Source organism: Siphateles boraxobius, unplaced genomic scaffold (genome assembly GCF_051911475.1).
Source record: "Siphateles boraxobius isolate OS27281-9 unplaced genomic scaffold, OSU_SipBor_1 130, whole genome shotgun sequence".
In the NCBI taxonomy this organism is placed as follows: domain Eukaryota; kingdom Metazoa; phylum Chordata; class Actinopteri; order Cypriniformes; family Leuciscidae; genus Siphateles; species Siphateles boraxobius.
The window spans coordinates 16,139,384-16,153,818 of record NW_027508734.1 but is presented as its reverse complement, the minus strand read 5'-3'; the positions used below and the strand labels follow the sequence as shown (position 1 = coordinate 16,153,818).

At 35.5% G+C, this 14,435-nt stretch overlaps 1 protein-coding gene across 2 annotated transcripts in view; it reads right to left on the bottom strand.

Annotated features, from left to right (window-relative positions):
- The window catches only part of svep1 (sushi, von Willebrand factor type A, EGF and pentraxin domain containing 1), a 90,208-nt gene that overhangs the window by 28,187 nt on the left and 47,586 nt on the right, over positions 1 to 14,435 (bottom strand). For both annotated transcript variants that reach the window (XM_077228124.1, XM_077228123.1), the window contains exons 8-16: positions 11,920 to 12,038; positions 11,695 to 11,824; positions 11,305 to 11,412; positions 8,826 to 8,957; positions 8,373 to 8,564; positions 8,066 to 8,187; positions 7,857 to 7,962; positions 6,621 to 6,818; positions 48 to 281 (exon numbers count right to left, since the gene is read on the bottom strand). In XM_077228124.1, the coding sequence (XP_077084239.1) occupies positions 48 to 281; positions 6,621 to 6,818; positions 7,857 to 7,962; positions 8,066 to 8,187; positions 8,373 to 8,564; positions 8,826 to 8,957; positions 11,305 to 11,412; positions 11,695 to 11,824; positions 11,920 to 12,038 (1,341 nt within the window). The remainder of the gene's footprint in view (positions 1 to 47; positions 282 to 6,620; positions 6,819 to 7,856; positions 7,963 to 8,065; positions 8,188 to 8,372; positions 8,565 to 8,825; positions 8,958 to 11,304; positions 11,413 to 11,694; positions 11,825 to 11,919; positions 12,039 to 14,435) is intronic.

The window sequence follows — 14,435 nt, the reverse complement described above, 5'->3', positions numbered from 1 at the left end:
TATATCAGATGTGGCCTGTTGAATGTGTATTTCATTTTCAAACTCACCACACACCCTGCCTTTGAGAACAGACCCTGGCCGGCAGTACAGTGTAGCCTTTTTACTTTCCAATGATTTGGGGTCCGCTACGATCATCTCTGACGACACATGGAAGGTAGAGAATGGTTGCTTGCTCAGTGTCCGCTTAAGCCGATTGGTCAGTTGCTCAAGTGCCCTCAGTAAACGTTTTTGATTGACCATTTCCGCAGAGTCGTTCCTCAACAAGGGCAGTGGGATGCTTGCTGGGAAAAAGGAATGGTGTTGGGAGAAGTTGCAACTGGATTTAGGTGTAAAACTAAGGCTCCGTTTACACTCCTAAGTCCTAATGCAAAGATCTGATCTTTTGACCATATGGTTTTGCCCCTTGGGTTTTGAATGGTCGTACTAAAATTATTTATATAATTCACATCGGGTGGAACCATGATTATTTGCCAACATGGAAAAGTTAAAAGCTGTCATGGCTGATAGCAGCGCAAAATCTGACTGAACGGATATAGACCGGAAAATAATGGTAATTTTCAGTTGTTATTTTATCTATGGCTTGTTAGATGTAGAATTCTGAAGTGAGTAAGATTACATCTATTTGAATGAATTCAAATGAATTAATGAGAGAGAGAGAGAGAGAGAGAGAGAGAGAGAGAGAGAGAGAGAGAGAGAGAGAGAGAGAGAGAAAGAGATAGTGTTATTACTTGCATGCGTCTGTATAGTGTCTCTAATAGTGAAGCATGCGTGTTTACTTACAAAAAAGCAAAGTTATCACTGTTGCTGAGAAACAATGTAGCTTTCAGAAGCGAAGTTGTGTTCCATGTAAAATTCAATGGGCAGAGGTTGAAAACCAGTTTCTATGCTCCTGGATGTTTCTATGTGTGCACAATTACTTACCTATTTACAGTTGTAATCGAAATTATACCACTCCCATTAAAAATCAGGTTTATTGGCAAAATGTACAGACTTTCAGCTGTTTGCAATGAACACAAACAAGTAAATGAAATAGCCCAAAACAACAAATGTTTCAAGTGGTTTCAAATGAAAATGCAGTTTTTAATTACTTCTGCAGTCTCAAAATTATTCAACCCCCTGAATAAAATCCCTCACAACAGCAAAAATCTGCAAACATCTGATGCAACTAATCTTCAACTAAGGGCTTCATTAGTTGCACCAGGTGCGCTTGAGCTAGAACAGATTAAAAATCTGAACTTGCTAGGTTTGTTGAGTGTCACGTTTGACTGCATGTTAGAAATATGACTAAGTCAAAAGAATGGTCCGAAAATAAACAAGAAAAGTGCTCAAAATCATGTAAATAAGCCACAGAAGTTTTGCAATTCTGTTCTGTGGAGTGATGAAACAAAACTGAAAACTGAAAAAAATACAAGGGGGAAGAAATCACGCTCCGGAAACTACTGCATTGATTGAAGGGCGGGAGATCAACCGTGCAAAAAAGGGGATGCAGACCCAGCTGAAAGTGAAACGCTGTTGAATTCTTATGAACCATGGCCAGTATGGGAATACTTTGGATGTAGAAAAAACGCGTGGTTGTCCTCAATGATAGATATTCAATTTGCAGAAAAATGTGGACGTGAAGTGGCTGCAAAAGGAGTAAACATAGAATATCATCCCTCCGTGCAGATAAAGGTATGTCCCTTTTATAACTTAAAGTGCCCCTATTATGAATTTTTGAAAATTACCTTTCATGTAGTGTGTATGTGTAACATAGCTCTAAGTGAATGAAAACATCCAGCAAAGTTTTAAATCTGAAAGTTCACTGTATATAAAGTTATTGTCTTTCAAAAGTTAGTTGACTCTGAGTCAATGAAATTAATAGTTTTTCAAAAGAATCATAAGCCGTTTAGTTATGACATCAAGACGAAACAAAAGCATATTGCCTGCCCACTTGCGTGCACAGACACCAGGGAAAACTTGAACCCCCTCAAACACTTCAGCTCAGTGTTACTCATTATGTGGCTCGCCAAGCTTTCATTTGTGGCTCGCATGGCGGTAAATAATACAGTGATATGATCAAGCAATCACTACAGATATTTTATAAAAACATTTAAAAAGAAGTAGGACTATAACATAACCTCAAAGTGTCAGCTCTATTTTCAAATAATTTTGATCGGATTGAAAGGGGTGGTTTATCGAGAGAACATGTTCACTTGATCGATTGAAAACCGAAACTGAAAGGACGCCGTCCGTCGCGCTGAACGCGCTGTTCTTCTGATGAATAAAGTGTCGTATAAACGAGTGTCACGTCGTTCTATAATTCTCCTTTCACTCAGTATTTGTGAAGTGAAGCAGGACAACGGCTCACCAGTCCTTGTTTCAGATTCTCATCCACAGACGACTGATTTTGGGCATTTTTACTGCGTGATCAATACAAACAGAACGGCATAACGGTTCATCACAGTCTCCAAATTATGACCAGAATTTGATATTAAGTCTGCTGTTTAAAACAAATAAAGAACCAATGTAGGAAAATGGTTATTACGCGACAACAGCGGGAAACTTTGTATGTTTGTGCAGTGTGCGAATGTCAAAAAACCTATTCCCAATTTGAATCTTTTGACTTATAAACGTGCACATCACCCCGATCATGCCTCATATCACGATGTTAAGCATTCATGTAAACTACAATACATTCAGATTAATCAATCACAATGAATTCAGACCGATTGAAACAAAAGTTGTGCATGTGAACATATCCAGTCCCTGCGGAGTTGCCAGTTATGGCGGTATTTCCAGCTCTTAACGCCGCATGTGCTCTTGCATGATGAGATACATGAGGGGCTAATGTAGAAAAAAATAACTTAATGTCATTCTGGGATGAATCTATTCTGGAAATCCTGCTTTTTTGTCATTAAGGGAAATCATCTTGTCTCAGTTACAAATTTGACTGGTAAATCATTAAAAAAAATTTTTTTATTGCATTGCATGTTGAATGTTCAGGGGTGACATATTAATAAACAGACATGGTTTTTATGACTGGATGCAACTTTTTATACTTTCCTGTAAAAATGGCTCTCCTACTGACTTTGTCCTATCAGTGCGGCTCTCATGAAAAAAATAGTGAAGACCACTGCTTCAGCTGATTCTTGTGGATACTGGACAGCATCATGTCGAGAAAACGCTGTGCTCTACAATGTGAAAGTAAAGCCATTTTTTTCACTGCCCAAGGACGAGCATGAGAAGAATCAGTGGTTAAAATTCATCTTTACCATGATACAACAGCAGTATAATCCTAAACTTTTGCTGTGTTCCCTTCATTTTACTGACGACTGCTTTTCAAATCTCGGAGTTCAATGCAGGATTCGCAAACCGCTTGCTATTGAAAGATGGTGTTCAAAATTCTTAGTTTTGAGTATTATATTGTGTATGTCTCCTGATAACTGGTTAATTCACATTATTACAGTCTTACTGAAATACTTCTGCTAATCAGTTGTGGACCACTATTACCTAAAACTGTCTCTATTAATGCAGATTGTCTGTCGTTCTAACTACTTTGAGGAAAGATTAAGCATGGAGCAAGGTTTGTTTTACCAACGTTTATGTTATATCAGTCATTCACGCTAGAGCTCGGCTAATGTATGCACTGTAATTGTTACAGTTTCCACATGTTCACCACAAAAAATTTGAAAAATACTCTGTAAAGAAATAAGTATAAGTAAAATAATCGGTTTGTTGATGGACTTGCACTTGTTGATGCTGATGGTGAAGAATTACAGTTGCAACATCTCATAATGTACCTCAAACTGAGTAGTTTATCACTGAGAAACGTCCTGCTCGAGTCGTCCTTGTGATGAAGGTTCGGGTTGAATGAATAGTTCTTCCAATGTTTCATCATCGGACTCGCACTCTGATTGATATGGTAAAATCGACATCATTGTGCGTTACTGTGTTTAGTTTACGGTGTAGGAAGCCTCAGGACACGCAGAGCTGATGTTGTTATGGCAATGGGCGTTTTTGTTTTCAACACGCGCTGTACGGGGTCACCAATTTTTTACATTTTTTTATTTAACCTTTATTTAACCAGGTTTGTCTGATTGAGATATAGAATCTCTTTTTCAAGAGAGACCTGGCCAAGATAGCAGAACAAATTAGATCACACAATCACAGAACAAACACAAAAGAGGCAAAGACAACTCAAGTACATTTCAATTTAAATAAAAGTGCCATTAATTAAAACATTTGCATGTGTGGATGGACTCATGTTCCATAGTTTTAACATAACCTTTAAAATTATTTAAGGAAATTAGACACTGTAGTTTAAGTGTTTTCTGTAGGTCATTCCAAGCAGAAGGTGCAAAAAAAAATGAAAGCCTTTTTGAACAACTCTGTCCAGGCTTGAGGTACATTCAATGAAATAGTTTTCTGGGACCGTAAACCATAGGTACTCTGTGTAAAAGAAAGAAATTCAGATATGTAACATGGAAGCCTGCCTATAATGCCCTTATATATAAAGATATAAAGGTGAGTAAGCCGGCGATTTGACAGAGAAGGCAAATTCACTGTGGAGTAAAGTGTACAGTCATGAGTGAGGGGTCTGCAATTTGAAATAAATCTTAAGCTACTTTAAGGCCGAATGATTTCCGGTATGCAGAAGGAATCCCGGAATCCAGTCATTAAATGGAAATTACATAACGCAGATGTCACGTAAAACACGCAAACTGATGTATGGATGATTAAAACGAAAGTAGATCTGTGCAATAAATCCAACATGGTCTGTGAATATTAAAAGCACAAAAAAGACTGCTATGTAAATATATAATCTGCTTGTTTATGCGTGTCTCTGTATGAATGAGCTGCGCCGCTTCGTCTACTACATACTTAAGTACCCGTGGCGCTTATGCTGTTTTCAGCTTCTCACAAACAATAGGAGGACATGATTACATGAACATTTCCAGAGCTGCTCTGAGGGAACGCCTAATGAGCATTTTCATTATTTTATTTGAGGAAAAACCATTGTCAAATACAGTCTGAAACAAGTATTCACTACAACTCGTCAAAATAAAAGTTCGGTTTAACTAGGAGAAATTATTACAAAAATATATTACTATTGTAGGCCTACTATAGTATTTCTCAAAATAATAATACAATTTATTTAAACATTATTTAAGGATTTTTTTTTCCATGGTTTAATTTAGTAAATCTGAAATCAAAGATAAAAGGATAAAAGTTTAAATTTTCATTTGATAACCACTGTTTTTGATATATTTTTATTAAATCATATAAATAAACATTAATTTTCTGAATAAAATACATTTCATAGGACTCTATTATTATTATTAAACATTTTAATAAATTATTAATGTTAAAAATAAGTTGTTAATCTAATTCATTATCAATTATTGAATATAATTGATTAGATATGTTTTATTTAAATATTAAAAACAAAACAAACAAATGGTTTCAAGTTTGTTATAATAAAAGCATTTGTTCAACCAAATTAAAACCTGTTTTCATTTTAACTGATGATAATAGTAATAACCATAATTTAATAATACCGTTTATTTATTTAATTAAAAAAACATTAATACAGTAAACCGTGATATTTTCTGAGACGTTACCATACTGTGAAAATCTCATACCGTCACAGCCCTTCACAGGAGACTCCCCAACCTCACCCCCGCTGTTAAAAAAGTAACTCAGTGACTTAATAAGTAACTAAATTTTAAATTAGCTACTTTTTACTTTTACTTGAGTAGATTTTTAGACTGGTAATTTTACTTTATCTTTGAAGTACTAGTACTTTTACAATAATTAAAGAACGATGAAGCATGTGCTGAAAACAACACTCTGCCTACAGTTAAGCACGGCGGTGGCTCTGTGATGCTCTGGGGATGCTTTGCATCCTCTGGCACTGGAAACCTGCAGATCCTTAAGTATACCTCAAATTCCATCAAGGCTTGGTTGCAAAATGAGTCCTGGAAGATTCTACAGTGGCCGACACAGTCACCTGACTTGAACGCCATAGAAAATCTCTATGGCAGGTCAAAACAGCAAAAGGGTGTTGTACTAAGTACTAAAGATGGTTGCCATGAAGGGGTTGCATAATTTTGAGACTGCAGAAGTCATTAAAAGTTGCATTTTCAGTTGAATTTGAGGAAACCACTTAAATTATTTTCTCTGTTAAGTTAATTTCAATTACTTTTGTTTGATTTGTTCATTTCAAACAGCTGAAAGTCTGTACATTTTGCCAATAAACCTGATTTGCAATGGGGTTCGAATAATTTCGATAACAACTGTGTAAAGTTTCCACCTCAAAAAACCGCTGTGAGTTTTAGTGCGACATTATCTTTGTGGGCAAACGTGGCGCCCAGTGTCGTGTTTAGACATAGGTCAGATGTTCAGATATTGGATATGTATCTGATTTAAAACCACATTTGGAAGTGGCTCAGAACTCATGAGAAAAAAAAACAGATCTCGTGTGGATTTATGTGTTTACACGTGTGCAACAAATTCTGATCTGTGTCAGATGCGAGTAAAAAAATTCAGATTTTTTTGTGCCAGTGTAAACGCAGCCTAATTATCAACGGCTGCAATAACAACACAGGGCCTAACTAGCCCAAAAGTTGGTATTTCTCTACCTGTGATGTTGAAATGGATTTGTATCTTCTGCTCTCTGGTAGGGCCAGTGGTTTTCCGATGCCGTTTGGTCCTCATGTGATAGCCATGCTGTGATGAGCCATCTTGCTGTAAGTGGTGCTCTGGAGCAAAACCAGTGTCAAAATATGCATAGTCCTGACCATTCTGAGAGCCCCAATTACTGCCCCATCCTCCAGGACCTGAGGAGAAGAAAAAAATATTTTTTATTTAATCTATAACAAGATAATCAAAAAATGGAAGAAAGAGTTTAAATGAAAAAATGAAATGAAAAATTTAGTTTAAATTAAAAAATTAAAAAAAAAAGCAAAAATGAAAATCTATGAGTGTTTATACATTATGTGGAACAAAATGCTGATAACAGTTTAATTCATCTGAGCTTCATCAAAATCATCCAAAAAAACGAGTTTCACTAAACCATTCTACATATTTTTTGCTAATCAGTGCATAATCAGAATACGATTGTGCATGTAAACACTCATACATAGCTCCATGGATCAGAGATATTAAAATAATTTCTTGCCAACATGTGACCATTACAGACAATCCCCAAATATGAAAAGAAATTTAGTTTGATCGAGCAGAAAAATTTTGTAGTTATAATCATAAACTCACTTTAGATGAACAGCTTTTGAGAAATTACCAAAACAATACTGTGACCATTTCAGCTTTCAAGGCTTGCAGGCTCAATTCTTTGGCACCCCAGTGGATTAATTTATCATCAGGTAGTAGAAATTGCCCGTTGAGGTGCTTTTTGAGGATAAAGAAGCACTTTAACAATTAATCAAAACTTGCTTCATTCGACTTGGTGACAGTTTTATTTTAGTATTATGTATATACTATTATTAGTGTTTATAAATATTTTGATTTAGGTTTTTTATTTTTACATTTTCATTCCAGTTTTAATTGTAGTCATTTTGTTATATGCTTTATTCAATTTTCTTAGCTTTTTTTGTGTACATTTTTTATTTAGCTTTTGTTTTAGACATTTATTTAGTACTCTTCAACTTAAACTTATTTTATGTAGTTTCCAAATCTACAATTCTAATTTTCATTTAAGTTTTTAAGTTTAAAGTTTTTCATCTAATATTATATTTTATATCATATATAAATAATTAATAATATAATATTATTCAAATTTTGAATAGTTTTAGTTAACAATAAAAACATTGCCTGGCGAAAAGAATCAAATCATTTGACATTAGCATGCCATTATTTACCAATAGCAAATCCATTTGGATAGTCGTAGTTATACTCTAAGCACTGTCCAGGTAAATCCATTTTCAGTTTGCAGGAGACCTCATCTCCACCGCAGATGGTAGGGACCTGTGGGATTATGATTATTGTTATAAAAAAAAACAATGAGGGTAAACAAGATAAAATGTTATGTGGCTAAAGTATATGTGCATGTCTATGCGTCAGATCTCACCATATCTTGAAGAACAGTTGAAAACTCTCCCGTGAAGGACTTTAGCAAGTCAATATCATCACAGCGGGATGCTTTAAACAGCATCTCAAAGGGCTTAAACCCATTGTTTGCAATTCTGTTCACTGTACACAGGAGATACATAGAGCAAAATGCTTACAATAAACAAAAAAAAGCATAGAAATCAAGAGATTTGTTTGTGCACTGTGTAAGATAGTAAGTGTATGATAATGTGTGTGGAAAGAGGAAATTATGAACAGTAGAGCAAAAATGAAAGACAAATGTTGAGTAACAGTGAAGCAATCCTCACGGGAGCAATCAGGTCTGTCTGGTGAGCGGGGCGGCTCCCAGATTCCATTATTGGCGCAAAAGTAGCTGCGCACAGCATCCTGGGCAAGACTGTAACCCTGTCTGCATATCAGAGTGCAGTTCATCCCTTCCTCCGTCTTGGCACATGAGAAATCTGCATTCACTGGCACGAATGGCTTCTCACAGGTTGAACCTGAGGTTAGAAACGTCCTTCAGTGCCAGTGAATTAACTAGTTTATTTAAATAAAGAACAGTGTAATGTGGAAAAATTCACAGCATTTAGCTTAACTGGCTAGACAGATCCAAAGACAGATTATAGCAGAGTACACTTTCTTTTTTAAGAAAAACTCTTGGCATTGAAAACAAACTAGAATAATAGACTGTAGCATGCTTTGAGGAATGAACTTCTTAGTCAACAATGAGAACGTTTATGTAAAATCCCTACTGTACATACCTTGTACACTAATGATGAGCTCACAAGTTCGATTGTTGCTGGAAGGGTCAGTGGCTATGTAGTAAACTGAAGTTTCTCCCACAGGAAATACATCACCGGATGAGTGAGTAGAGGAGATATTCAGATAGGCTCCTGAGAAAGAAAAATAAACAAAATAATAATTTAATGACAAGGAGGCAGCACATTATTATATACACTACAGTTCAAAAGTTGGAGTCAGTGAGATATTATTTTTTTTAAAGAAATGAATACTTTTATTTAGCAAGGATGCTGAATTGATCAAAAGTGACAGTAAATACAAAAAATATGTCAAATAAATGCCGTTCTTTTGAACTTTCTAATAATCAAAGAATAGAATGATATATCTGAAAAACATGTATCATGGTTTCCACAAAAATATTAAGCAACATTGATAATAATAAATGTTTTTTAACCACGAAATCAGCATATTAGAATAATTATTGAAGGGTCATGTGACACTGAAGACCTTAAGTAATGATGCTGAAAATCAGCTTTGCCATCACAGGAATAAATTGCATTTTAAAACATATTAAAATAGAAAAAAAGTTATTTTAAATAGTAATAATATTCCATAATACCACTGTACTTTTTGATCAAATAAATGCAGCATAAGAGACTTCTTTCAAAAAATGTTAAAAAAATCTTACTGACCCCAAGACGTTTGGAATGGTAGTGTACAATACATATCCTTTAATATAAAAGGAAGTGGACATCAACATGCCCTTGTATATTTAATATCAAAACCATCTGTATCTCTCTTTGCAGCTATAACATCTTACAGACTTCTGGGAAGGCTTTCCACTAGATGCTGGAACATGGAAGCAGGGTTTGTTCCCATTCAGACACAAGGGTGTCCAAATCATCCCAAAGGTGTTCAGTGGAGGTCAGGTCTGGGCGTTGTGCAGGCCAGACAAGTTATTAAACACCAGACTCAGTAATCAGTTTCTCTGTGGACTTTGCTTTGTGCCCTGGGGCATCATCATGCTGGAGCAGAAAAATGCCTTTACCAAACCATTGCAAACACTTTGGAAGCACACAATTTTCTAGAAAGTCACAGTAATGTTTAACATTAAGATTTATCTTCACTGGAATTAGAACAGCTAAACCTGTTAATTAGAAGTGGGTGTCCACATACTTTTGGCAATGTAGTCTATATACTGTATGTCTGCATCTGTTTGCAATATCGCAGACATTGCTTTAGTTGTGCAATCTGGCAATAGCCAATGATGTAACAGGTACTTTCACAGACATTTACCACAGCGAGCAATGTGGAGCTCCACAAGGACTCGCTCTGGTCAACCACAAAGTCCTACAAAGGGTGATACGCTACTGTACAGCTCCTCGTGAGGCCTTGGAATAACAGGCCTTGGTGCCAGAGAAAAGTAATTGCTAGAATGTTTAATGACATAGAACTAAGGGTGCTACACTGCGGTCAGACAATAGAGTCTTTCAAGGATCATATACTTCAAACACTTAAAGACACAAACATACACTCACACTTATTTGCATGCACATATCAGTACCCATAACTATAATGAAACCTTCATACATTTATTTACAAAAATAAGCTTTTGTGACCACACTGAGGCTGCTTGTCGACGTCACACCACGCTGCCCCAACGTCAGCATGTTATGTTTTTCCATGCCCACACCCTGACGCTGGTTTATATTTAGTGCAGACAAAACTCCCTCCAAAACCCGCCAGACCCAGACATTTGTCAGACAGTTTGGAATAGGACTGGAACTTCTCTCTGGAAAAGTGTGTGTGTGCCTTCACGTCTGAAGTGGTTAAGAACAAAATGAATTATCTTGCAGAATTTGGAGTGCTTGTGCATTTTGTTACAAATGCCTTTGTGTGTATGAATTATTTCTCTTATGTTTTCTTATCTTCTTTTATCCCAATAATCTCCATACACCATAATCACCAAATCATACACCTCATTTCTTTTTTTAGTCCACTGGATTTGCAGTAAGAGTATAAAACTAAAGCCATTTCACCTATCTGAGACCAAAAGACTGATTCCAATCCTTATCACTGCTTGTGTAGCCAATTCAATAAATACTTTTTGCAGGAAAACATTTCCTTCCCAGAGTTCATAAAATGTTCATAAATCAAACCATTTCCATTCTCTGTAGCTACTGTAAAAGTTAATTCAACCCTGTTCAACCTCCACAGGTGTTCTGAAAAGAATCCTCTGTGATGATTTTACCAAACGTCAATCCCTGAAGATTGATTTTTCTCACGCACAAACGGTCCGATTCAAGGTCTTTCCAAAGAGGCCTACATTTCTTTCCTGGACCCAAACACAAAAATAAACTGTAAACAAGATAAGTGTGGCCCAGTTGACATTCTTCCCCTTTTTGCTGTCTTATTTGTCAAAACAGTAAAAGATCATGTTAAATGTAAATATTTAATTTCGCCTTATCTCCACTCTCTTTTAAATTAATTTATATGTACCTGAGTTGTCTGAAAACTGAGGTTCTTCCCAGTATACCGTAGTTTTCCTCCCAGAGGCCTTAACAGTGGGTGGAGATCGACACCTGTCAATCAAAGGTGGTTCCGTATCTAAGGAAACAAAGATTTTTGAAACAAAGACTATTTATTTTTTAATGTAGCAAAAATAAAGGTCTTGTTTTTTTTTGCTTCTATTTTGTAAATTCTACTATGTATAATTTTTTTGTAGAAGACAGGAACTGTACAAAACAAAATATTTATATAAATATTGAATAATAGTCATAATAGTAAATAATATATTAATTATGTTGTAGTTTTGTTTTTGCAAAACAATGCTACATTTAAATATGACCATGTCAATAAATATTAGTTGTTCAAGGAATCCAACCTCACCAACTACAGTAACAGTGAAAGAGCAGTTAGCCTTGTTTCCTGTGCGGTCAGTTGCTGTGTATGTTATGAACTCAGTTCCTATAGGGAAAGGCTGCATGGGGTTTAGAACGGGGGTCACCTGCACCACAACCTGAGGAAGAAAGGCATAACCTCATTTTAAAACGACACGCACAAACCTGTGTTTTTAATTTGAAAGGGGGAAAATAAAGCTGATGCAAAACTCACCTCATCTCCAGAATTGTCTCTCAGCATGGGTGCGCTCAAACTGACGTTAGCTGACCTCTGATGTTCATCTGTCTCTGTGATGACATCACCAGGGCACTGAATCCATGGAGGCTCTATATCTACAAAAGAGGAGAAAATCAGTTCAGGCTCAAAAGTCTCCATAACGTCAACCCCATTACCAATTACTGATTCAATTACTGATGTAAACATGACATTGATGTCACTCATTACCTCCAGCCATCTCATATTTAATCTTATGCTCTATGTAAAACATCTGTAATGTAAAAAGATTTCATCCCTTTTTGAGCTTGACGGCCTCTAGATATCTTAAAGGGATAGTTCACACTGTCTGTTGTCATTTACTCACTCTCATGTTGTTCCAAACCTATGTGACTTATTTTCTTCTGTGGAACATAAAAGAAGATATTTTGAGAAATGTCTCTGTATGTCCGTCCATAGAATGAAAGTCAATAGTAACCAAATGGTCTTGGTTACCAACATTTGTCTACTTAAATATCTTGTTTTGTGTTCAGCAGAAGCAAGTCGGTCATACAGGTTTGGAAATGAGTGAATAAATTGTCAGTTTTTATTTTTAAATGAACTATCCATTTAAACAATTTTTTTTTTTGCAACAATATGTTTGCTGAATTTGATGTTATATGTAAATGAACAAAATGTACTCTTTCTTCATGTTATCTGCACCTAGATATCCTTGTTTATTTGTTAGCCAAAGTCTGTCGGATAACACAAAACGTGTTACTTTGGATCATCCAGCAGACTTTTGACAGCTCCACACTGAAAAAAACAATAAGTAAAATTTACTTAATTTTTCTTTGGCAAGTTTTTGCACGCATATTTTTAAGTAAATTTCACATATGGAATTAAGTAAACTCTACTTAACTAAGTTAATGAAAGCAACAAAGGAAATAAGTAATTTTAACTTGGCTAAAGTAAACGGTTGAGTAATATCTATTTAGTTGCAGTTTCCTTCGCAATACATTTGATTTCACTCAAAAATGTAACGTTGCATTAAACCATACTTTTAAAGTATATACTTTCCTTAGAAACATCTAAGTAATTAATACAATATATTCTACATATAAGGTGTCACACGTCCCGTAAACGCATACAGAGACCTCAGTACTTGGTAGAAAATACACAATGACAGTAACATTTGATGGATCGTTTTTGTGTTTGAATGTGTAATTTTGAGTGGAAACTCTAAATGTCACAAAATGGCAAGTTACTAATCATAACAACAAAAGCAATGATGAAAAAGTGTAAATACAGCTGGAAAACAGTGAAAAATCAACCTTATTTATTCAAGGCCCAGTGCATGATGGGAACACTAGTATCAGAAAAGTTGAGTAATTTACTTAATTTTAAACATTGATATTTACGCTTTCATTTCTACACATTTGAATTGAGTACTAATATAGAATTCACTTAGTTTTTTATTCTTGCCAGAACTAACTTTTTCATGTAAATTAAATTGTTTTTTTCTGTAGTACTTACTTCAGCACAAAATCATTTTTATCAGTGCAAGGCTTTTGTTAAAAATACAGGGGCCAGTTGCATAAACTTAGCCACTATGTTAAGACTGTGTCTTAAGAAGTTTGACTAACTAGCAGTTAACCAAGTGGCATGAGTTGTACTTTTCCAATTCAAATTAGACTGATCTACCTTCATATGTAACTGACTTTAAAAAGTTAGGACCAGTTTTAAAGAAAAAATTAGATGACTAACTTTTAATACTAATCTAAGCATTTTATGAAACCGACCACTGATCAAATTTTCACATTTTTTTATTCCCGTCCAGAGACAATCGGATCGACAGAGGGGCGGCTGCCCTTTTTCTCTAGTCATGTACCACAGGTTTACATTTTTTTCACTTTTCCATTGCATAGACAGCCAAGTTTTATTAAAAGCCCATCTTGCCAGCAGTGAATTCCCCCTTTAAGTAAAATGAAAGATCTTTAGGGGTGTTTAGATATATTTTTGGAGTGAACTATCCATTTGATGATAACGTGACTCTAGATTCGTGTCAAGCTGTTGGTGTTGAAGTGATATGACTTATATAGAGGTGTTTCATTATCACATGCAGCTCAGAGTAGAACTTACTAATCACAATATCCGTGTTTTGTCACTCCAAGCAAAACAAATATTTTTTTGTTACAGTAACTGGGCCAAAAAAGAACAAAAAATTAAAGTTCTGTCACAATTTCCTCACCATAACATCGTTCCAAATTAGACTCTATTCATGTAGAGTCTATGAGCAAAGACCAGTTGTTGGGTGTTGCTCTGTTGAGAGCTATTGACTGAATTGTCAATTATTATCACATCCAGGTTGGAGTAGAGCTTATTAATCACACAGCCTCTGCTGTCCCTCCAAGCTAAACAAATATTTCATCTTTTGTCAGCCCTAGAAAGAACCTAGATCAGACGAAAACACCCTGTCTTTTCCTTTCTGTCCTAATCTCTATAGACACGGATAAGCCACAAGCTCACAAAAAAAC